General features: G+C 44.4%; 1 protein-coding gene and 1 long non-coding RNA gene across 2 annotated transcripts in view; one reads left to right on the top strand and one right to left on the bottom strand.

Moving 5' to 3' along the window:
- The window catches only part of TEKT3 (tektin 3), a 39300-nt gene extending 37215 nt beyond the window's left edge, over positions 1 to 2085 (top strand). Inside the window, exon 9 of the mRNA XM_084838345.1 lies at positions 1690 to 2085. Coding sequence (XP_084694471.1) covers positions 1690 to 1906 — 217 coding nt within the window. The 3' untranslated portion in view covers positions 1907 to 2085. The remainder of the gene's footprint in view (positions 1 to 1689) is intronic.
- Positions 1 to 25326, bottom strand: part of LOC146354181 (uncharacterized) — a 35979-nt gene that overhangs the window by 2200 nt on the left and 8453 nt on the right. The window contains exons 2-3 of the long non-coding RNA XR_014788325.1: positions 12625 to 12792; positions 1640 to 1795 (exon numbers count right to left, since the gene is read on the bottom strand). This is a non-coding gene — a long non-coding RNA (uncharacterized LOC146354181). The remainder of the gene's footprint in view (positions 1 to 1639; positions 1796 to 12624; positions 12793 to 25326) is intronic.

The raw sequence follows: 25326 nt of genomic DNA, 5'->3' as shown, positions 1-25326 counted from the left end.
TTGTTTTTTCTGGCAAAAAGGGAATCCTCTTGGAAAAAGGGTATCTGAACATATTTACCCCCCGCAACCGTAATATCTAACATATATTTCTACAGAAGATGGCACAGGGCCAAATTAGATGTTACGCTAGTTTGGAGAGAAGTGTAGTTGAGACAGGATATGTCATGGTGGAGAAGGCTGCAGCTTAGTCCTTTCCACACCTGCTCTTTCCTTATGTGCACTGCACATAACCTCTAGTTTAGCCTTTGGATCCCTTACTTCTCAGGTGCCCATTTACCATTAATTCAGTTGAATGGTTACCAGTCAACAAAAGGAGTTTGTCTTCTGAAGCCCAGAACTCAATTATGTGCCTATTTTCTGATTGTAACCACATGCTTATTTGTTGAAAGACCAGGAAGGAATTAATTGGACCCAAATTCTGCAACCAAAGTAGAGAGAAAGATAAGAATGGTTCTGGACTAAGTTATCTGCAGGGACATAAGTTAAATCATGACTAACCTGTCCCTTTGGTTTCAGTGGGACCAACACAAGTGCAACTAGCTTACTTTGGATCTAACCCATAGCCAAGAGATGTAACCTTATATTTAGGTTACTCTGAAATTCTGACTGATTAGAAGTTGTGAATGAATTATAGGACAGTTGGCTCCACCTTATGTAAAGAATGGCTGTTTTTTCTTGCACATTTCCTCTGAACTCCTAGTACTGGCTGCAGTTAGAGACAGGAAACAGAGCTAAGTAAATTTGTTCGTCTAAAACTATCACTAGCATTTTAGGGTCACTTTTAAACTCAGTTCACTAACTGGAAACAAATAGATTTTACCTTAGAGTGCCCTCTTGGCACCCTAATGGCGTTTTTTTCACATTTCAATTATTCACCACTCTTTAATACGTGAATTCTGCTGGGTTTTGCCTACTCATATTAGTTGACAAAGGAATGTGAAGCCCATAAAAAACAAACTGACGAACCAGGATACCAAATGTGAACAGGAAACCACAACTTTTCTTTTTCTTTTTTTCCCCTTAAGCAGTGCTGCCTGTCACACCAGCCTTTTCCATAATTCACTCTGAATTATGTTTCATGGGGAAAGGGCATACTTGGGATACTCTACTGAAAAAGTAAGACAAACGATCATGCTAGTTCCCTTATGGAAAGCCATCATCCTGAACACCAACCTGAGCAAGGACATCATTGGTATCCATAGCACCCACAATTATTGGTTCTGCATTTAATAAAAACAGCAGAGTCATGTGGCACCTTCAAGCCTAATGCATTTATTTTGACAAATGCTTTTACGGACTAGAGCCACTTTGTCAGATGCATGAAATGTTGTCCTGAGTTGCAGGTGTATATACAGATGTGGGTGGAGGGGGTGGGAGTAATTCGTTGTGGTTTTCTTGGGATTTTTAAATTGTTTATTACATCTTGTAAACTGCCCTGGTACCATAGGACAACAGGTGATATATAAATATTTTAAATTAAATTAAATAAACAATGACATCAGAAGGAAATTAAATTAAGAGAGTACAGACAGTGATAATTATGATATTAACAGTGGCCATTCACAAAACAGTTGTTGGTGATGGCACTGAAAACCCTGCAGAGAATTCACAAGATACATGAATGGCCAAAAAAAATTACCTTTGCTGTGCAGAATTTGCTAACATCCTGTTTTGCTGTGTTCCATCCAGCCTTGTTAACGAAGTATATGAAATTGATGATACAATCCAGGGACTTCAGCAGAGGCTGAGAGATGCAGAAGATACACTCCAGACATTGGTTCACACCAAAGCCAACCTGGAACATGACCTTGCTGTTAAAGCAAATTCACTCTTCATTGACCAGGAAAAATGCATGGGAATGAGGAAAACCTTCCCCAACACACTGAGGCTGGTGGGATACGCATAGGCCAGTGATGACTTCAAAGACATTTTGGGGTTGGGTCTTGACAAAATAATAATAAAGTGTGTCTAGGGGAGGTTTTTGCTCTGTTACACTTTTATGAGGTTTTTTATTTTATTTTTTTGAAGATATGCTTCTATTTTCATTTATTAAAGGATACTCTGCAGAGGAATTCAACTATGTCCTATTTGGTGTGTCTAGTGTGTTCCCTTTTCTTCTAGTTGGAATGTTCTCCTTTATAGGATCTGTATACAGACAGTGTTGGCATGCAGTCCAATCCGATGCACATTTGCTTGGAAATAGATCATACTGTTGGACTTACTCCTGGGTAAGTGTGCATAGAATTGTGTCATACGGCCTGGTCAAGTAGGAGGAAATGTATGTGCAAAAGGGGGTGGGGGAAAGGGCAGTGTGCCTGTTTCCCTGAGTTGAAGGCGTGAACCAGGAGCCAATCAGTTGGTGTTTGATACTACCAACCATCTATTCATGTGGGGTGGCCTGTCTGAGAAAGACAGACCGAATTCAGCCCTCTGTTCCCTCCACCCAGGCAAATTATTGGTTCTGAACACTTTCTGATAACAGTTATAGGTATACAGCCCCAACTCTCTGACAAGGCTCTTAGAGAGATGATTTATTCTTGCCATCTCAACCTATCATTTTAGGCATCTCAAATTGGAAACCCTTCCATTCCTTTGTTTTAGTCTAATTAGTGTGAGGGGGGGGTGGCTCAATTTTCAGGGAGCCTGAAAATATTTGGCAGTAAGTATAATTAGCCAGCCACAGTATAATTAGCCGGCCACATGACCACGGAAGCGTCTTTGGACAGCGCTGGCTCTTCGGCTTAGAAATGGAGATGAGCACCACACCCTAGAGTCGGACACGACTGGCTGGGGACACCTTTACCTTATAATTAGGTGCTGATATTCACTGTGTGTTTTTAGGAACAGGGAAGGATAAACATGCATTATTTAGGATCCTTTAAAAAAACAAAACTTTCCCAATATAACCTGTTCCAAGCATCCAGACTTTTCAATAATAATAATAATAATAATAATAATAATAATAATAATAATAGATAATTTAGGTTGTGTACATCTCAACGGGTACATTTACAGCATTGCTAGTGTACTGCAACACAGCAAGATCATGTACTTCAGTGGTCAAAGTCTGCTGAAGATACCCAGCAGCTCATCGGCAGAGGCACCAAGGTAAATTTAGCAAAACATCAACTTGGTCCTCATGGAAACATTTTGCATGCAGTATGTTGGTATAAACAATGAGGCACCTCAGAAGGGAGCTGAAGATATAACAAACTGGGCAGCCCTATTTTAAATAAGTCCTCTCTATAAAGGCCTGCTGCTGCAAGCATGGCTCGTTTGGAGAGCACCGCCAGAGTTATTTTGGTGGGTTTGGGCAGACAAATTTGAAGCTTGAAGGCTTCCACTTATAACATTGCCTTCTGTAACTAGAAATCACCAGTTACATCCCCATCATCCCCCAATTGGTCTATAATTAGTCCATCGCTCCCCATTACATATCTGAAGAGTGGTGTCATGAGTACAGCTAAGATGCAGTGGGAACACTCCTTGGCCCCAGATTTGTGAAACATCTCACACTCTCCTCAGCAAATCACTGGATTTTTAGCTTTTAAAAATGTTCATTTATTTATTTATTTATTTATTTATTTATTTATAAGATAGTTATGCTTGTCAATAATTTCATGGCTGTTTGCAAAATAAAACAATAAAAACAACACCCAGTAAAACAGATGACTCAAATCAATAAGCCAATAAAGAGCAACAAAATCAGCACAGCACACTGAACAAGGTCAGGCAAGCAAGCAGCATCAAAAATCAAAGACACTCTGTATAAGCATGGTCTTCAGCTGTCTCAAAAATGACAGTAGGGAGGAGGCTAAACAAACCTCCCTTGGGAGAGATTTACAGAGCACTGGGGCTGCCATAGAGACGGCCCTACTCCTTGAAACAGCTAATCTAACTTTTACATCAGATAGAACCTAGAGCAGAACCCCCTTGGAAAACTTAAATGCGCTGTGTGTGTGTGTGTGTGTGTGTGTGTGCGCGCCCGCATAGATTGAGATGAATCTGAGATTTGTGCACAGACTTCACTCTGTGTTAGTAAAATTTAACTTTACCTTTTAGAAAATTGTGGGGGTGGGGGAGCTGGCAGATCTTATTAATCAGACATACTAGCAAAGTTATTTTCATATATTGCTTCCTACAGGTAATGGGAGGGGCATGTACCACTCTGTTCCCACAGTTCATACAGAATTTCCAAAGACTGTAGACTATAGAAGAGTCTAGACTATAGAAGACTATGACTATAGACTACAGAAGACTATAGAAGACTATGAGATTTCATGAGCGGGACCAACTCTTTTTCATCAGGAGGAGAAACAGCAGGTCAAGCTGCCAAGTGAGGTGGGGGGTGGGGGTAGAGAGTCCACTTGGCAGTGCCTGATCTTCTGTACTACCTCCCATACACCAGGTTAAATGATGCCCAACATACTGCCCTGCCTCTCAATCCAAATATATCTTCCAGATATTATTTTCCCCTCCATGCAGAGGGTCCTGATTTGAATTAGGGCAGAGGGCTGGAATAGATGGCCTTTAGGTAAATTCAAATTACATGATTACTGATTGTTTTTCAATAAACTAATAGCCTGATTTATTCATTTTCCCCTCCCCTTTCCTGTGAATAATAAACAAGATTCATTCGCCCATTCTTCTCACCACCAGATGTTTAATCAATTAATATAAGGTTGATTCATTTGCCTTCCCCAGGAAAAAAACACATTAATTTCTATCAAAATTATTAACAGAATTAATTCATTTCCCCCCTCTCCCCATGAAAAAAATCAGTGGTTTCACTGCCATTGCCAGGTTTCAGGGGCACTGGGCAATGTGCCTTCTGAAGGGGACCCTGCCCCATGTGCAGCGCAGTGTAGCCCTAAAACATTTGGGAAAAGGGTGCACCCCATATCTGGGGATGCAGAGGGAGAGGAGCTGGAGTCTAGGAATGTTGAGGCTACAGTATCATTAAGTGGAAACTGGGTTGTATATGGAACAGCCCAAATTATCCCCCCCACTGTATATTATGGTATGGATATACTCCCTCCATCTCCTCTTGTGGTTACAGATTGCACACCCTGGAGCCTCGACAGCTGGAATGGGGAAGGTGAGATGGCAGCAGGTGGAGGTGAGCAGGGTATACTGAAAGACAGTGATTGCTTTTTGGCCCCTTGTTGTTTTCTGAAAATCTGCAAGCTCTGAGCTTTGGAACAACATAGGAACCAAGTCCGTCAGTGCCTGCTAAGTGCTTCAAAGGAGGGTTCAAAATGCATCAGGCACACATGTTCGGAAACAGCGTATCAGCATTCTAGGCTATCCCATATCCATCTTATGCCCTCACATGGGTCAGTTTGTATCTCCTGAACCTCTGGAACCATCTATGGAATGGTTAGGTTAGGAGGGGGACCACATTGACTGTTCTGGTACTATCATTTGTCCAGAATTGGCATGAGCATTTAGCTGGTATTCCTCAAGTCCCAGATTCCAGCAGATCTTTTTGGAAATACCTCAATTTCTGATCCACATCGTGCCCAATCCCTTTCTCTCAGTTTAAATGTATGTGAAAATTCATTTACATAGTACATGATGGGCTGCCAGGTTCACCTTCATTCATGCCTCCCCCACTGTATCTATGTGCTCCAGATTTAACACATACAAAGCAGCTACATGTACAGCGAACATGCACAGACCTGATAATATTCAATCCTTACCCAGCAGAATCACGGGGAAGGGAAAAGGTCACAAGTTATTAAGCCTACATGTATTGGGCTCTTCATATGTGGGCCCCACTTACCCCCTTACTTCCAAGATATATAGGTGGCCTGGGGCCCAGGATTGAGCTGGTGGAATCTCACTGCCCCATGCACATTGCATAAAGACATTTCCATATACATGCTCCTGTTGTCCTCCTTCCTTCTTGGCTGAAATCTCAGGCAGTCTTATTTTCAATGGCAGGAGCAAGTTCAAATCCAAGAGCAGCCACAAATGTTTATTGAGTTGTCGGTTCTATGAGGACACCTCTATTGTTTATTGTCGTTCCTCTGGCACGATGCAAGCACTCCCCTTGGCAAGATCCTGTCCCACAATTTTTACATCTCGGCAGAATCTCCTATCAAGACAGCAACTCCAAACAGGAAGTCATTATTCCTGGCGACCTTTTGCACCAACAGTTGGGTCTCCTGCAGACTAAAAATAGCTCGCCTCTATTTTATACAGTACTACAGGGGTTGTGCATATCGAAGGCAAGATTGTCCCATTAAGGAGGCATGGAACTTTAGGAACCAGAAAACTGCAGCTTCTCGGATCCAATGCACATGTCCTTCCTTGGATTATGTCCCCACCACTACCTGCTTTTTTTCACCCCAGCCCCTTTTAAAATCCCTTGCTTATGCAGAAATAAATCTAAGGGTATGCTTAACTCATTTAGACCTTTAGCTTCCCTGGTAGCTGACCTCACATAAGCCCTACGTGCTAGTGTTGGTTCTTGTTTGTTTTGATCAGGTTTTATTTTGACTGAAGTCTCCTTAGCTCAGGAATTTTACAAGTTGTGGCTACTTTAGGACCAGGGACCAAATTCAGTATGGGCTATAGGGTGGCCATTTGCACACTGCCAAAAAAGAGAAAATGCATCACCAAAACAGAGGGCAAAAGAGGGCGCTGGCTTGTATAAATGTTGCATATACTGGTGTATATGTATAGCTCCAAATACAGAAATAATTACTGTAATTTAAATAGATCCTGTGTGCCTGCTCAGTCTTCTTTCCAGGTACTAACTGATGCTGGGCAACTTCGAGGCCCCTTTAAGCTCTCCTTTCTTAAGGTGCTTTATCTTTAAACAGGACATGGACTATCCTTCAAACAGAGGATGGTCCACTCATAGCCCTTCAAATAGAGGACTGTCCTCTGTGAAAGAGGACACATGGCTACCCGAGCATGGAGCAGGAAGAGACTCTCTCTGAAGCCCTGGAGAGCTGCTGCCAGTCAGTGTAGAGGCAATGCTGAGCTAGGTTGGCTAATGGTCTAGCTCAATATAAGGCAGCTTCCAAGGTCCCTTTTAGCTTTGTGAACTCAAATAAAGCATTGTAATTATCTAGCTGTAAATGTCCATATTCTCTGGGATGGCTGAGTGGCAAAGCCATCTTTCCAATGTGATAGTCCTACTACCACCTCTGTTCCTAGCTTGGGGGAACCTTTACGGAATGCACTGAGAATCGCTTTCAGCTTTTCTCTGCTTTTTCCTGAAATCGGCTTTGGTCCGTCAGCAGCACACTAAGCTGAAAAAAGCGGACTATACCCCTCCCAAAGCAAGGGCTTTCACAGATTACACTGCACTCTAATCTGCCTTACTTTGGGGTGTGGTGGGTGGAGTCAACCAGGTATGAGAGGCTTGGTCCCCACGCCCCTCTTTCCCCTGCTCAAGGAAAGGAAATGTATTGTAAGGGATATCAGGCATCCAGAGAAAAGGCACAGAGCCTTTTGTCTGAAAGTTTCCGTACATCCCACCAACAAGTGTGTTTGTCAGTCTTTCTCCACAGAAACAAGACTCCCATATCACTAAAGCGTTAAACACTTAAAGCGTTAAAGCAGTGAATCTGTAATACATCCCAATGCATACAGAGCCACAGTATATCACTAAAGCCTTAAAGGGTTAAAATGCTAAAGCTCTTTAGCGCCTTAAACACTTTAGCACTTTAACCCTTCAATGCTTTCGTGATATACTGTGGCTCCCTATGCACTGGGATGTGTTAAAGATTCACTGTGGGGGAGCAAGATTTATTTCTTACTTCCCATTAAACATGCACAGAAGGGGAGATATGTTAAAGATTAAAAGCAAGCTAGCTAAGGTGAGTGAGCATCCCCACTACTGTGATATTGCGAGGGGTTGCTGATGCACTCCTGGGGATTTTCTCAATGGGAAAAGCTACTTAGATTGGGGAAACAAGAGGGAATGGGGCATCCCATGCCCTTGACTGTGTCACTGCCAGGTCACAGAGGCACGTCCAGGTTTTAATGCAGGGGGACATGGCACGCTGGGGCAATACCATGTGGGAGCTGCATTTTAGCGGGGGAAATGCAGTAGAAGGACTTTCAGAAACTGCGCCTTTTTCAGAGGGAAGTGGTGGCTTTGCTGTGGATTGGTGATGACATCATATGTCGCAAATGACCTTAAATGACTGTCGCAGTGCCCCCCCCCAGTAAATTGCCCGAGAAGATTGGCCCTTGGATTGTCAGCATCCTTGAAGATTCCAAAAGGGCAGCATCTGCTCTTCATGCCTGTTAAACATTTTCAGTGTGTTGTTCTCAGATTCACTTCTACTTCTTTTGCATCCCTCTCCTTCACTTGACTTCTGTCAAATTTTTCCTACCTCTTTTCTCCAGCAGATGTCTCAGCCATTGTAAAATTCCCATATCCCTAGAGGCATTTCACATTCTTTCCAAGCCAGTATCCAAGCGAGCATCAGCATAAGCCATTCTCTTTTAAAAAGGAAAGAAAGCACCGCAATCACTCTTGCTTATTGTAAATCCACACCATGTGCCAAGATACAGGTTGAGTAGGAATACGTATTGAATTTGAAGCTGACTGGAGGAGCTGGTGGCAATTGTCCTTCACCACCTCATGCCCAGTTCAGAATGCAGCTCACATTTATTGCACTACTGTAAACATCCCAAAGTAGATTGGTGGCGGTGTTGAAAATGTGGATTGAGATTAGCACGATGAAAATGAACCCTAGTGAGCCTCAGGCCCGCACCTCCCACACCTGCTCCTCTGGTGTAGCCACAAGGGGGAGTTTGGAAACGTTTGCTTCCATTTTATTTACATTAACTGTAGTTTGCCATGCCATCCAAAGCTGACAAACTGCGGCTGATCTTACTGATGATTAGTAGAAACAAGCCAACTTTAAACTGGGGTTTATGACGCTGGTTTATTACCATTAACCATAGTTAAGATTAAGCACAGTTTAGGGTTCTTGGGATATAATACTGAACTGCTGTTACTATAAATTGGAAGCAGACGCTTCCAATCTCTTCCTTGTGGCTCTGCCAGAGGACAGAGGGTGGGGGAGATGTGCAAGCCCAGGGCTGTTGGTGGCAGTGTTGTAAATGTGGATAGAGTTTCAAGTAGGCTATGCGGTCAAACAACGAGATGACTGCAGGAGGCCTGTAAGCCTCCAGCTGGAGTTCACACTGTAAATAACCATGTGATGTTACTGACTTGGATCATGAGTTGCCCTTCTGTTCACACAAGGGGCTCCAATCCAATGGTCGCTCCATTGGCAGAAGAGGTGTGAGGGGAAGAAGGCAATTTTCAACAATTTCCCCTGCAGCCTCCTATGTCACCTCTGGAGGGTCCCTCAACCCTCAGAGCAAGTTTTCCAAGGGCCATAGTGGGTGCAAGGGTAGCAGTAATGTGTAACCCCCCCTTCTGCTATTTGGAACGTTCTATGAGTAGAGTTCTACTCACAAGAAATTAGGATCCAAGCTACTCTCATTTTTGAGATCTACAGTGGCCCCCTTCACACAATCACCTAGAGGTGTAGGAACTGCTCTAGGGTGGCCATGTGAACTCTTTTACAGAGGACAGTCCTCTATTTGAAGGGCTGCCAGAAGACTGTCTTCTATTTTGAAGGAGCCCTCCATTTGAAGAGTTGTCCGATCCAAGTCCAGTATAAAGATAAAGAACCATCAAAGGAAGAGCTGAGCCTTGAAGTGGCCCATCAACAGCACCTGGATAGCAGACTGAGTAAGGCACACGCACACAGGTCATTTGCCCATAGTCTTCCACACTGTGGTAAGATGTACTGTATTTCTTTTACAATTCTAATAACTATTTCTAAATTTGCATCTATACATATTAATTAGCATACGCATATTCTATGCAAATTGGGACCCTCTTTTTGTTCTCTTTTTTGGTGGTGCATTTTATTTTTTTTAGCAATTCATAACATTAGTTATTGGGCAGATTAAAAATGTAATGAATAAATCTTTAAGCTGTGTCTTTATGCTCCTGTTGTATATTTGCAAATGAATGCAAATATTGCAAAATGCCATAAACCTCCAGTGACCTCCTTCCAAAGGAAACCAAGTCCAAGTAAGCACTGCGGCCCTGGAACTTCTCGAAGCTCAAAGAAAGAGGGTGAGTGTAACAAGACGCTGGATAACATCTATATGGCAATAGGGAAGGAGAAATCTCCTTCCTATGCCCCATATTTTCTTATGTTCCTCTGTGTGGATTGTTGTAAATGCCTTACACATTCTTTTATCTTTCTCTCTCTTTATTGAAGGATTAAAAAAAACTTTTCAAGTGCAAGCAAACATAGAACATCCCTCCCTTTTGCCATTCCCAAATCCTACTCCAATCCTGAAGTAATTTCTGGGCACAGAAGAACATATGACAATGCAAACATAGTCACCTTTTACTATTTTAATGCTTCAATGTTAAATTTTAATTGTTATCTTAAATTGCTATTTTTTTTTTTTATTATTTTGTTCTTCACTACCTTGGGCTGTTTTGAGAAAACTCAGGATATAAATGTCCTAAAATACATAAATAAATCCACACATCCACTGCTGAGGAACAGCATAATTCTACAACCTTACCCCATCCCAAGACCCTGATGCTGGGAAAGACTGAAGGTGAAAGGAGAAGGGGACAGCAGAGGATGAGATGGCTAGATAGCATCACCGATGCAATGAATATGGACTTGAGCACGCTCCGGGAGAGAGCGCAGGACAGGAAGGCCTGGCGTGCTATGGTCCATGGGGTCACAAAGCGTCGGACACGACTGAACAACAACAAAACCCCATCCCAAGCAACCTTGACAAGAGAGGAGGAAGAAAGAAAGAGAAAGAGGGGGGAATGGAAATGTGGGGTGGGGGAGTGAGAAAACATGGCAAATGCAAAAAGATGTGGGGTGATCTCTTAGCCCATCACTCAAAGGACCAAGCAATAGATATGGTTATGTGATAGGGTGGCCACTTATGAATCATGAAATGTGTCTCCAAAAAAAGAGGATAAAAGAGGACAGTGATTTGCATACAATTTGCATCTGCTAATTTATATATATAGATGCAAATTTATAAATAATTGTTAGAATTTAAATAGAAATACAGCACATCTCACCACAGTGTGGAAAGACTTGTGACCAGGTGACCTGTGTGTCTGCTTCTCTGTCTGCTGTCCAGGTGCTACTGATGGGCAACTTCAAGGCCCAGCTCTCCCTTCTAGTAGTTCTTTATCTCGAAACTGGACTTGGACGGGACAGCTTTTCAAAAACAGGATGACTTGAAATAAAGGAGGGTCCTCTGGCAGCCCTTCAAACTGAGGTCTGTCCTCTGTGAAAGAGGACACATGGCCACCTTATCAGCTGACCTCCCAGTAGTGCCATATTTCTTTGACCACTATTTCCTCATTTTGATTAGTCCCCAAATAACTCTAAGAAATGCTATGCTGACTCATATTTCCTCTTGCACACCTAGTTCAGTTTTCCAAGTCTTCTGTACTCCCACTCAGTGCAGAATTCTTTTCCTTAACTTTTCCTGTTCTCCTTCATGTCACAATTCCTGGAATTACCAGGCTATTTTGATTGCCCCTAGGACAGTAAACTTTCTCAGCAGCCAGCCAGCCAGGTTGATATAATTAGTTTGTGGAAACTCCCTTTCATCCTCAAACCATATTCCCGCCCTTCCTGATGGCATATTTTGCCTGTCGTTTTGGTATATTCTTGTCATGTTATTCATAGTGACCTGAGTAAAGAAATTTCCTCTGCAGATTGTTTGAAAGGTGCTGGGCCCATATGGAGCAATAATGCTGCCCAGGATCCCTCCAAAGACCTCAAAGCTACTATAAACGGAAGGGTTTACAGTCATCTTTGTCTGTGGATATTCTATGTAAACCTCTATATAAATTTACATAATTAATATAAGCTTTATATAAACTGTTGAGGGAAATCCCAGCTTGCAAAGAACTCCTGGAAATGATAGGTGCAGGTATTTAAAACATATAAAGAATATATAGCAATTTGGATTGCTGCCTGCTTAGTTTTTTTACGTAGTTATTTTGAGTGGTGGGATACAATTCAGATGTTTTCCAATACAATCCTATACATGTCCACTTAGGAGTAAGTTCCATTGAGTTCCATGGACTTACTCCCAGGTAAAAATATATGGAATATATTGGACTGCAGCCTCCATTTAGCTGAGTCCTTTACAGCTTTCCTTCTAATAGCAAATTCAAGTGGTTAAGTGCTAGTAGGATTGGAGCCAAAATGGGGTCACTGGAAAACAACTACTGATGTAATACCTTTTTAGAAATGGTGCCCTCATTGAAATCCCATCTGTGCCAAGTCAAAATAAACTGGTGGGTTGTTTTTAACAAGAGTTTTTCAACCAATGTTTGGTCTGAATAGGCTAAGTTGAGGCAGTGCAGGTTACACAGACAGGCCCACTTTTCTTCTTCATCTCCCATGCACACTGGGGGCTGCAAATATTTATTCCCCCTCTCTCTTATTCCATACTCTCTTCCCACCTACTCCTTTCCCCCTTTATAGTCCACCAAAAGCTCTTTCCTACCCCCTCTCCTAATTCTACCCCAATTCTAGATGCCTGGTTGCCTTCCCACTGCTGTCCTCTTACCTTCTGTGGCTTCCCAGGAATCTCCCTCTTGTCTCTCCTGCCTGGGGGATCTTCCACACTTAGGCTTTCTTCACATGGAGCTTTTATCCTGTGACTGAGATTGCTCCTTCACGGAAATTTGGTGATCCTCCATGGCATCTGCTGCATTAAATGCCCTTTGTTCCGTTTCTAAATAGATTGCAGATAAAGAGTTATCAAATTACCCCGCTGTGTTCCACTTCAGTTCCCTCTGGTGAAAAGAGGAAAATGGACAAGAAGAGGAGCGAGATCAATGAAAGATGATGGAAGACTCAGATACAGGGGAGGAAGAGGGGGAAATGGGAGGGAGAAAAGGAAGTGGGTGAAAAAGGGAGTCGCAATCCTGCATTTAAAACAGAACCAGAAAGCCCCGTTTTAAATGCAGGATTTTAGGCTGGTGTAGAGATGTCCTTAGAGGCAGGACTTCTTCCTTGCGACACATACAACCTCTTTGAGGGCTTAACATTTGAGGCTTTTCTATACTGGAACACCCCCCCCCCTTCTTTTTATGAGTTAATATTAAGTTCCTTTTCTGTGGTAAGCTATCAGTTGCACACATACCTCAAGATCAGAGTGGTTGCTGCCTCCTGTTCTAAATGAATCACTTTATTATTTTTGCCACCTATTGTTGAAGCAAACTCTGCAATCATGAGGATTATAACCTGCCAAACCCTTTTCTCTCTAAACACGGATTATTGGTGATTTCTTCACCTTTACACTTTTTTCCCATTACAGGCAGTAAGAGCTTTATGCTCCAATGTTCTGGTATTTTGGACCAACCCTTTTGCCTCTGGCCTTGCCCACCACTGGAATGTGACCCCTGAGAGCTCTCCAAAATGCAGTTTGGCCCTCAGGCGGAAAGAACTTCAACACCCCTGTCTTACTGAATAGCCTTTAAATGCACCATTAATCATTCACAGTTGTCAATGTTCTGAGTAATTGCATTTATATCACGCCTTTCCTCCAAGGAAGTCAAGGCTCTCTGTCACCCCACCCATTTTATCCTCACAACAACCCTGTGAAGTAGTTTAGGCTGAGGGAAGGTGACTGGCTCGAGGTCACCCAGTGAGCTTCATAGCTGAGTGGAGATTGGAACATAGGTCTCGCCACCCCTAGGCCAACACTCCAACCACTACACTGGCACTCTCTATATTTCCCCCCTAATAATAATAATAATAGTTGTTGTTGTTGTTGTTGTTGTTATAAGTATAATCTCAGTGGGAGCTGTGGCTATGGGGGCTGCCATAATGAGTCCCTGCACTTCAGATCCTACCACTACACCACTGGCTAAAAACACCATTACCGCAATGAACACCAGGGCAATCCCAACTCTTACTTGCTCCATTCATTGTGATCGTTTGCTTAGTTGAATGAGCGTGATAGGGTAACCTGAAAACTATTGACACCATTCAAAGTGCACCTTACAAATGGCTCATTGGAAAGGCAGTGCAGTCCAGTAACAGAGGAAGGTAATACATATATGACAGAACTCCAAAACTACAGCCTTAAGCAGTGGGGGTTGGTGGGGCAATAAATCCTTATTTCATATATAAAATATTTCAGTGGGGCAATAAATCCTCTCTGGGTTTCAGTCTGAAGCAGTCAGAACTCTAAAGGAGTGATCCAAGAGGCTGAACCCTATCCCCCAAATGGGTTCAGCACTATGGATGGCTGTTTTAGAGGTCTGATTGGTTCTGACTGAAACCCAGAGCAGATTGACTGCCCCACTGAAATAGAAGCCACCAGCCTTCACTGGCCTTAAGGATATCTGATCACCCAGTTATCACTCAAGTTATCCAAGCATTGCTCAAGCCAGAGTTCAAAGTTTCAGCACTCTAAAATTCAATAGCGGATCATTCCAGCAGCCTCTGCATCAGTAAAAGGAAGAACTGAAAGAAGCACATTCAGAGCCCTGAAATGGAAAATCCCCAGAAAGCCCTAAGGAGGAGTCATGGATTTAGCTGTGAAATGGCTAAAAGCAAGTCAACTCAACTCAAAAGCCCAAGGTTTCATTACTATGATTCAAGACCATACGATTGCTAGCAATAACTATATCACATATGTATATAACAAAGATCACCGATAAAGATACTTGCTGAAAATGATAAATATAAATAAGAAACAATAGAACATAAACTATCAATACAGAATATCTTGCCAGGCAACATCAGGTTGCTAAAACCATTCACTACCAACTCTGTCTGCTGTACTGTCTAATCAGTTCAGAATAGCCCCTTTATTATCAGTGAAATCCTGATAGAACTCTTAAAAATAGTGATTTCCCCTTGGGATAGACCTATTCTAACAGATAAAACAACAGATTGCAAGTGGCCGGACATGGTCCTGTTGAACAAGAACCCTAAGGGTGTAATCCCATGCATGTTTAGACAGAAAAAAGACCTACCATTTCCAGAATGCTCCAGCCAGCCATGTTGGCTGGAGCCTGCTGGGAGTTGCAGGACTTTTTTCTGTCTAAACATGCATAGGATTGCAGCCTAAAACAACTCCTATAACGCACAGTGCAACAGCTGTCATGCATAACATTAAAAAAGAGGAGTGGGTAAGAGGGAACAACCTAATCTTGGATATAAGGCATATCTAGGAACTCAAGGCAATTCATATAGTACCATTCTTCATATTAGCTATAGGAATAGTTTCAAATATCCTGAAACAAAACTTAGAAGAAAACATGTTTTCTTAGAAAGAAAACTGTTCCTGTTAAATATGATGTAAAAAAGCTGTCATTCTCCAGACTTGCTGTGTAAGAACTAGGAAATTCTTAAACAACAGTTGGCGCTGGTTGCAAAAAGAAGCTTGAGATATTGGCTCCCTGCATGAGTAAGCCCCAGAACTACAGAGAAGAGAGAGGGAAATCATTATCATCTCCATTTTGCTTTTATCTCATGCCTGATCGGCACAAAACTAATCATGATCTATTCATTATTCTGCTGAAGTAGTCAAAGAACTGGAGCTGTCTAGTGAATCTGCATATATGCAACTCATCCTTCAGTGTTATAGCCCAAGGTTACTCTAGTGATCTACATTCTTTTGTCATGTGCAGCCCACGAGCTTGACTCTAAAGCAGGGGTGGGCAGCTTCCGAGTGTCATTGTGCTGTATTGCCCCCATGGAAGCCCCCATGACTTGCACCCTACCACCATTGAATTTGCTGTAGCAGCCAAAGTTGCCACAGTTGCCTTCGAAACAAGGCATGCAGGGTCTGTGTATCTTGTTTACAAGCACAAGGTTACTAACTGGGACTGGCCAGTTTGACCATGTGATGCCAGTCAGCTGCACTGGCTTACAGTCCATTTCCAAGCCCAATGCAAAGTGATGGTGTTGACCTTTAAAGACTTAGGGTGCAATCCTATCCAGATAGGCAGTCCCCTCCAAACTCGGATGCGACCGCCTATCCAGAGCAGGGCTGGAGAAGCACAGAGGGGATCGTTCCCTCCGTGCTTCTCCTCCCCTGCTTTTTCTGCTAGACAGCCAATTGTGGCTGTCTAGCTGTGGGAGCATGGAGAGGGGCAGGAGGCTGCTGTACGACACACAGGATGTGTCATACAGGCAGCTATGCTCTCCTTGCCCCAGAATGCCCCCAGCCACACCCCTTTCTGGCCTCTCTACGCTCTTCTTGTGGAGACGTTGAGGATGGCGGCGGTAGCAAGGATGACAGTGGCGGCAGCAACAGAGGTGGTGACGGCGAGAATGGTGGCAGCTCAGGTAAGGACCTGGAGGCACCGGGGAGGCTGGGGGGCTGGGCTGGGGGGCTGGGGCCGGGGGGGGCAAAGCTCCAAAGAGCACCGAGCACTTTGGAGAGCCCCGGACCCACTCCAGGTTGCTTTGTGCCCCCTCCACTTCACCTCGGAAGGGGCACAAAGTGACCCAAAGCAGCCCGCTTCGACTCGGGGTTCTGGCTTCAGGCCAAAGCGGTATACAGCCCTAGTATTTTATATGTGTAACTGTGTTTTAAAATGGCATTTTAGTTTTTAACTGGTTGTAATCTGCCCAGAGAATATTAGTTACTGGGTGAATTAGAAATGTACTAACTAACATAAAACATTGTAAACAAGGCCCATGCAGCCTGCATACCTTGTGTCAATGGTAGACTGCCAAATTTTGGCCTTTCTGGTTTCAGTGGTAAATTTGGTGGCAGTGGGAGAAGCAGCAGCAGAGGTGAAAAAAACAGCCAGGAGGGGGCATATGCAGCCCACGGGCCTTGCTCTAACGCGCTGGGGTTGGTAAAAGTTCGATCCTTCCCCCCTGACAGACCACAGCCTAATTTCTGGTAGACCCACATAGTGCTGGGTGGATGCTGGAATTATTGCAAAGAATGATGGTCTAGGTGGACATATTATGGTCCTAAGCAGGAGTCAGAATCACTTAACACAGATCAGTTATGCCTTAATTGTTAAGAGATCCTGAGTATAACATTCTCACTTCATAAATTTAAAACACAGCAGTGGGCCATGGGGATGCTAGTATTTTTTTAAAAAATTGAAGTCAACCCACTCCTGCTGTAGCAGTCCCACTTTGTAAACCAGCCCACCATATCTATATATAGCAAGACTGCCCACATCAGAAATTATTCTGACTCATTATCGCCCTCATTATCCCAGCTGCTACCAAAATACCCAACCCACTTTCAAGCCAACAATAGATAATCTTGCCACAGTGTATTTCCATGGACGTCCAAATTACACATAATTTCCTGTTTGACTAGAACATTTTCAAATCACTTCTAAAAGTAAAAAAGTATATCCAAGATGGCAGAGAAAGCAAAGAAGGGGCCAAAGATTTCTTCTAATTCTAGGATCTTCTGTTATTTCAACAAATAATATATAGATCATGACCAGTTTTGTGCCATCCAGGCATGAGATAGAAGCAAGTTGATTATCAGCAGTAGCCTGAGTTCTCACTCTGATTTAGACAAAGAAGGGCCACCTGGATCTGGCAGACCAGCAGTACCAGAAGCAGGGGTGCTGGGAACCAACCCAGGCCCCAGCATCGTGAGTCAGAGCTCAAACCAAAGCCCATTGGATCAGGGACTCCTGAGCCTGGGACCCTGAAATTGGAGCCTGCCCTCTCAAGCCCCTCCACACCAGGGATCTGAACCCCTATGTCTAGTTGGCAATGCAGCTGGTCAGAGATGAGGAGGAAGAGGAGTGGTAGGCCTTCCACTCCTCAAGGAAGGGGTGGAGCTTGGGAAGGATGATTTGGACACTGCCAGGACAAATTGCTTGCTTGGAGCTTTCTTTGTTGCCTCTTGTCAAGGGCGTCATCTTCATATCATCTCCCTTGCTCACTGCCACGGTTATGCGGGCCAGAGATTGCAATGACAAAGAGGAGGAGCAACTCTAGATTCTTGTCAGTGGGCCCCTGATGAGGTATGAGCCTTCAGCAGTTGCCCAGCTATGCCCACCTTTGACGCCAGCCCTGGCTCCCTCCCCCCACCAAATGTGAGAGGCAACAGAGACTTGGCACATTCTTGTATTTGCAGCACTATCCATACCAGGAGAAAGGGAAGGGCCAATACAAGAATTAGGATAAACATGTGCCTGACTCCATGGCCACATCAGTGTGAATGTGTGGATCAATGCACAACAACAGCAGCAACAAAAAGACTGCTAACTGCCTGCAAATAGAAAGCCAGGTCAGAGAAGCCAAACATGGAGCAGATCAAGAGTAGCACACAGAGATACAGCTCAAACACAAATCCAGGTGGGAAGCCTGTCAGCTTGTATCAGCAAGAAAGAGAAGCTGCAGGATTCTCATACAGACAAGGAAATCTCATTCACAATTTGAGAAAGGACCTCCTGGGTTTGTCACATGGGTCCTCTACACTAACCAAGAAGGCAGGGATGGAAAATACACATTTTGTGGGCTGTAGTATATGCAGAGAGACCAAATTGCCAACTTTCGCTGGATCATTGAGAAAGCAAGAGAATTCCAGAAAAACGTCTATTTCTGCTTCATTGACTACGCTAAAGCCTTTGATTGTGTGGATCACAACAAACTGTGGCAAATTCTGAAAGAAATGGGGGTACCAGACCACCTTACCTGTCTCCTGAGAAACCTGTACAAGGGTCAAGAAGTAACAGTAAGAACCGGACATGGAACAACCAATTGGTTCAAAATTGGGAGGGGAGTGCGACAAGGCTGCATATTGTCGCCCTGCTTATTTAACTTATATGCAGAGTACATCATAAGAAACGCCGGGTTGGTTGAATCACAGGTTGGAATTAAGATTGCCGGGAGAATTATCAACAACCTCAGATATGCAGATGATACCACCCTAATGGCAGAAAGCGAAGAGGATCTCAAGAGCCTCTTGTTGAGGGTGAAAGAGGAGAGTGCAAAAGCTGGTTTGAAACTCAACATTAAAAAAATGAAGATCATGGCATCTGGCCCCATCCCTTCCTGGCATATGGAAGGGGAAGAAATGGAAGTAGTGACAGATTTTATTTTCTTGGGCTCCAAGATCACCGCAGATGGTGACTGTAGCCATGAAATTAAAAGACGCTTGCTCCTTGGGAGGAAAGCTATGGCAAACCTAGACAGCATAGTAAGAAGCAGAGACATCACCTTGCCGACAAAGGTCCGTCTAATCAAAGCTATGGTTTTCCCAGTAGTAACGTATGGCTGTGAGAGCTGGACTATAAGGAAGGCTGAGCGCCGAAGAATTGATGCTTTCGAACTGTGGTGCTGGAGAAGACTCTTACGAGTCCCCTGGACTGCAAGGAGGTCAAATCAGTCCATCCTAAAGGAAATCAACCCTGACTGCTCATTGGAAGGACAGATACTGAAGCTGAAGCTCAAATATTTTGGCCACCTAATGCGAAGAGAAAACTCTCTGGAAAAGAACGCTATTTGCGTTCCCCCTTATTTTCGCCGTCTTAGTCTACGTAAATATTTACATAGACTAAGATGGGCAAAAATAAGGAACACAAATGGCGGCGGCCGTAGCCACCGCCATTTGCGTACGCACGTGTTTTGTTTTTTTTTTAAAGCCAGACGTGATAGGCTATGTAAGCCTTTACGTAGCCTATCACGGCTGACTACAGGGACGCAAATGGCAGCAGCTACAGCCGCCGCCATTTGCGTCCCTGTTAGCCAGCGGCCGGATATCCGGCTGCTGGCGGAGCCATCCGGCGGCTCCGCGGAATCCCCGTGGAATGGAGCCGGCCAGCGAGGATTCCGGGGGGGAGTGACAGAGCGCCTCCCTCCCCCAGCGGAACCTGGCAGAGCCAGGTAAGGGGAATTTCGTACATCCCTAGTGCTATGGTCCATGGGGTCACCAAGAGTCGGACACAACTGAACGACTGAACAACAACAGTATATGCAGCCCCTCATCCACCTGAGCATACAGTTAGAAATCTGAAATCCCAAAAGAAATAAGTGTGTTTGGGTCCCTAAATGGATGCCATAGGGAAAAATACTGTAAAATGTTCATTAACAATGAGGCCACATGCTTTATTTATTTATTTATTGCATTTATAATCCCACCTTTTTTCCTCTAGCAAGGAACCCAAGGCAACTTACATTCTTCTCCTCCTCCTCTCCATTTTATCCTCACAACAACAACCCTGTGAGGTAGGTTGGGCTGAGAGTCTGTGACTGGCCCAAAGTCACCCAGTGAGCTTCCATGGTCAAGTGGCGACTAGAATCCAAATCTCCCAGCTCCCAGTCCAGCACTCTCACCACTACACCACGCTGGCTTTGAAAAGCATTATGCTTTTCAAAGCCAGTGCCATGTAGTAGTTAGTGTCAGGCTTTGATTGGGAAGGTTCAAATCCCAACATAACCATGAAGCTTACTCTCTGTGAAGCCACACTGGCTGGAGAACACTGGGAGTTGTAGGACTTCTTCCTGCCTAAACATGCATAGGATTGCATCCTAAATCATTTTTTAAAAGCCCGTACTGTACTAAGCCTATACTAAGATTTGTCAGCACTTGGGGTAAATAAATGCAACAGGTCCACTAGCCACGATTTGACATCTGCAATTTGAATAATGTGCAGACTGTGATAACGGCCACTAAATATGCCTCCCAGTGTGCAAACTGCATGTGGATCTCGATGTTGAATAAACGACTAAGCTCTGCCGCTCTGGTGGGCCTGAGAGAGGCACACCAGCTCAAACAAAGGAGGTGGGGGGGTCTCTCTCACAGTGAGTCCTCGGCCATTTCCCAAGCAGACTTTGCAACAATCCAAAGCATAGCCTTACCAACATTTGCATTTCATATTTGCAAGCCTCAATCGCGATTTACATTTCTGTCTGTCCAGCTATCGAAACAAAAACTACTTCCGCAGTCTCTCCGTGGCCATTCACACACCCGTTTTCCAAGCGCTTTATGAATTCCATGCTTTCTGACCTCAATCTAGACTTCTGACTTCGCCTCCCCCTTCCTCAAGCACATTCCATCCCACCTCCCCTCCCCTCCCCTCCCCTCCCCCTGCTTTGTATGGTTTTAATCCTCAACAGAGGAAATGAGAAAACCATTCCAAAGGTTCTGGTGGCAGATCAAGGCTGTTAAGTTGAAACTTTTTCCATGGAAGACACAAAGCTCAGTCTTCTCGACTAGGCTCAGGAATCAGATGTGCTCATTCTGCGCACCTTGAGGACTAACTTGAGTGCTTCTGCTCAGGATCTTCATTTGGTCCTCATTCAGCAGCAGTCAAGCTGATGGTGTGGTCACACTACGACGTTCCTGTCTATGTGTACAGCCCCAGCCTTCCAGGGGCACTTGCTGTCATGCAGAGGAAAATGGTGTGTGGAGTAGATTGTTACAGAGCCTCTAGCACTGGGTTGGGGAACCTCTTTCAACCCAAGGGCCAAGTCCAATTTCAGAGGAGCTCTTGGGGGCCACATTCCAGTGGTAAGCAGTGCTGAAAGCAAAAGGGGTGAGGCCCCAAATCCAAAAAATACCAGCACACTGTAGCTTTAAGCTCTCACCCCCAGTAACTACAAGCCTTTAGAGAGGCAGTTCAACTTCCTATAATGGTGGGAAATGCACAAAAGCTCAAAAACAACCAAATGATTAGTGGTTGGTGGAAAGTGGTGGGACCAGGGAAAGTGGGCATGGCCTTGTGAGAACCTTAGAGGCTGGATTGGGACCTCATGAGGTCCAAATGCAGTCCCTGGACCTAAGGTTCCCCTGCCCCTTCTCTAGTAGTTCCCTGGATAGCGGCAGCTGGAATAACCGTGGCAGCGTTCACAGGCAACACTATGGACCTGTCCCAATGAATGCTCAGTTCACATTTTACATTTTCCTGTCTTAGCATTTGAGGATAATAGAAAAACTCCTTGATTTAGCATTTACAGCACAGTCATAGAATTCTAGAGTAGCAAGGGGCTGTTGAGGTCATCTAGTCCAGTCCCCTACTTAGTGCAGGAATCTTGCCAACAGAGTGCCTGACAGATGGTTCTCCAGCCTCTGCTTAAATACCACCAGTGAAGGACAGCCTTCTACTACCTCCTGTTCCAGTGTTGAACAGCCCACCACAACTGCCCACTGGAAATTCTTACAGGAAGTCTCGCCTAATGTTTAGCCAGAATCTGCTTCCTTGCCATTTCCACCCATTTGTTCTAGTCATGTCCTCGGGAGCAACAGAAAACATCTGCAGAAACCCTATGCATGTTTGCTCAGAGGCAAGCCCCGTTGCATTCAATGGGACCTCCTGCCTAGTAAGCGTGTTTAGGATCTTGTGTCTTTTTCACCATCTCCCACCCCACAAAAAGCCATGAAGGTGCATACACATTATAAGCAAATGGGTTCTTTTAATGCATCTATCTGGGCTAAGTCTCTTTCCATCCACTGCCTGTGCAAACTCTGAATCCCCATGCTTCTAATGCATTCTCTTTGCAGAAGGCAGGCAGAATAGCTTTCTTTGTGGCTTGTTCACGTGATTAAAAATATTTGGAAGGAACACAGTTTTAAAATCCCTGGAGCTATAATGGAAACCACATGCTCAATAAATATGTCCAGGGGTCCCAGTCTGCTTGGACCACTTCCTCTCTTTTTCCAAAAGAGACACAACTTTCTGAGACAGGAAACTGGCAGGATGGGATCTCATGTATACGCTTCCTGCTCATTTCCCAGTCTACAAGATTGTGCCAGAGGAGTCTTCCTCCAGTCTACTCTGATCTTGTGTTTGGGTTTTGCATATTTCTCACTTTAAAAGCTGTGTTTGGTATCAGTGGAACAAAAAGGGCTCACCCTGGCCAGTTCCTGCTGGACACAGGACACGATGCAGCCTCTCTCTGTTGCTAACACACGTATCTGTAATGCCTCACATCAGAATCCAAATGTTTCACCATCAAGACATTTTATCAGCATTTTAATTTGTTGGACAACCAAATATTCATTAAGATTCGAAGGTCAAAATCTGAAACTTCCTCATAACAAAACTTGGGAAATGTAGGCTCCACTCCAAACACACCTATCAGAGAGTGAGCCCCACTGAACACAGTGAGTCTTACTTCTGGGTAAACGTGCCCAGGATTGTACTGGCAATCTCATAATACTGGAACCCAATGAGGTCATTCCATGAAGCTCATTGGTGGGAGATTCAGGACAGACAAAAGGAAGTCCGTCTTCACACAGTGCATAGTCAAACTATGGAATTCGCTACCACAGAATGTAGTGATGGCCACCAATTTGGATGGCTTTAAAAGGGGGTTGGACAAATTCCTGGAGAAGTCTGTCAATGGCTACTAGTCCTGATCACTATGGGCTATCTATATCCTACCTCCAGTATAAGAGGCAGTATGTTTATGCACATGAGTTGCTGGGGAACATGGGTGGGGGGGTGCTGCTGCACTCATGTCCTGCTTGTAGGTTTTCCATGGGCAGCTGGTTGGCCGCTGGATGAACAGAATGCTGGACTAGATGGACCCTTGATCTGATCCAGCACAGCTCTTCTTATGTTCTTATGAGCTAGTGCAAGGGCTAAGCAACATCTGGTACCTTCCAGATGTTTTGGATTACAACTCCCACAATCCCTGAGCATTGGTCATGCTGGTTGAGGCTGATGGGAGCTGTAGTCCAAAACTTCTGGAAGGCACCAGGTTACCTACCCCTGCGTAGCAACTCACAAAGTTCAATTTATATCAGTTTAAAACAATTTGTGATTTGGCGCTTCCATAATTCAGAGCTAACTTTCGCCTGGATCAAGAGTGATGCCTGGTTTTTAGGTGGCCAAGAATTTTGGCCAAAAGTTTGCTCTCTTTAAATTGCACCTCAAATTAGCTACCTGATGTGCCTCATTATGAGGCTAGGCTGGTCTTGGCTGTAGGCGTTGCTGCAGCTGTGAGTTGTCAACTAACACATGAAACAGCTGGCAGAAATAGACAGTTTGTGTGAACTGAAGAAGGAGGGAGAACAATATAGCCAAATGTAACATGTGAATTGGATCTAGGGCTATTGAAATGTATTAACCAGGATGCTTTCCCGCTCTGCCTTGGCTCCCCATGGTTCATGAAGAGCCCAAAATGGATGAAGTGGCAGATGAAGGAACTCGAATGCTGGCAATGCTCAATGAGTACCAAAGCCAAGTTATTCCACAGATCATTTTAAAAGGCCAGACGCAGTTAAAAATGTCCTTTCTCTCTCTCTCTGCTTCCATCACATTTGCCAACTGTAGGCTAATAGAGCTAATCTGGGTTGTGAATGGCCTGGTGATTCTAGCTCAGCCCTTCCCAATCTGGTGCACTCCAGATATTTCGGGTTTGAACTCCCATCAGCCACAGTCAGCATGGCTAATGATCAGGAATCCTGGAAATTATCGTCTAAAACACCTAGAGGGCACCAGGTTGGGGAAGGCTGTTCTAGATTTTCTCCACTCTAAGAATGACATACATCATGCTATCTGTAACTGCCTTTGCAAACAATGTCGCTCTTGCTTGGGTTGAATTATGGTATGCCAGCATGAAGGGTGCTTTCAGAGGGAGGGCTCCAAGTGCTACCAGTTGGAAGGTGCAACTACTCTGCTTTTTACCCCTTAACAGATTTTCTGCTGTAAGATAAAAAGACAGTGGTGGGAAAAAATGGGAGGGTCACATTGTCTGGACCCTGCATAGAATTCCCTGAATGAGGCAGTGCAATGGCACAATAAAAGCCTCATTTGGAACCACCCAAATGCTGAAGGTACTTCCAGACGGAAGCCTCTTTGAGATATACAATGGTTGCTCTTCTGCTATAAGCTGGGCTTTCTGCACCTTGAAGAGTATAGTCCTGACTCCTGCTAATATCACTCTTCCCCGAGCATGGGTGAGTCCTAAGCCCTGCTGCTGGGCATCCCTGATTGGAGACAGCAGCAGAGAAGCCCTTTGAGGAGTTTCTTCCAGGGAACGGGGCTTGGAACCTAAGCCCCACCCCATGGAGGAACCCCAAGAGGCAACATGGGCTGACTGGAGTGTCCTGCAGGCCAGATTAAGTCCGCGGGCCAGAGGTTCTGTACCCCTGGTATAGTGCTTTGTTTGTGTATACATCCTGCTGTGTTTTGTCCACAAAGGATGGGCCATAGCTGGGTGGGTGAGGAAAGGACAAAAACTCCCCCCTCCCCTTCCTAATGTAGTGGGCTTTTGATCAGCATGGCTCTGCTGTTCTGTTTTTGCGAGACATTGTCTATAAAGCAGGGATGTGGGGTCTACATGGCATCTGGCCCTATCACTTCCTGGCATA

The sequence above is a fragment of the Heloderma suspectum genome, chromosome 2, assembly GCF_057233095.1.
Source record: "Heloderma suspectum isolate Gila_16-S chromosome 2, 16-S_ref, whole genome shotgun sequence".
Lineage (NCBI taxonomy): Eukaryota > Metazoa > Chordata > Lepidosauria > Squamata > Helodermatidae > Heloderma > Heloderma suspectum.
The sequence above is the reverse complement of the archived record's forward strand: the minus strand, read 5'-3'. Positions and strand labels throughout refer to the sequence as shown.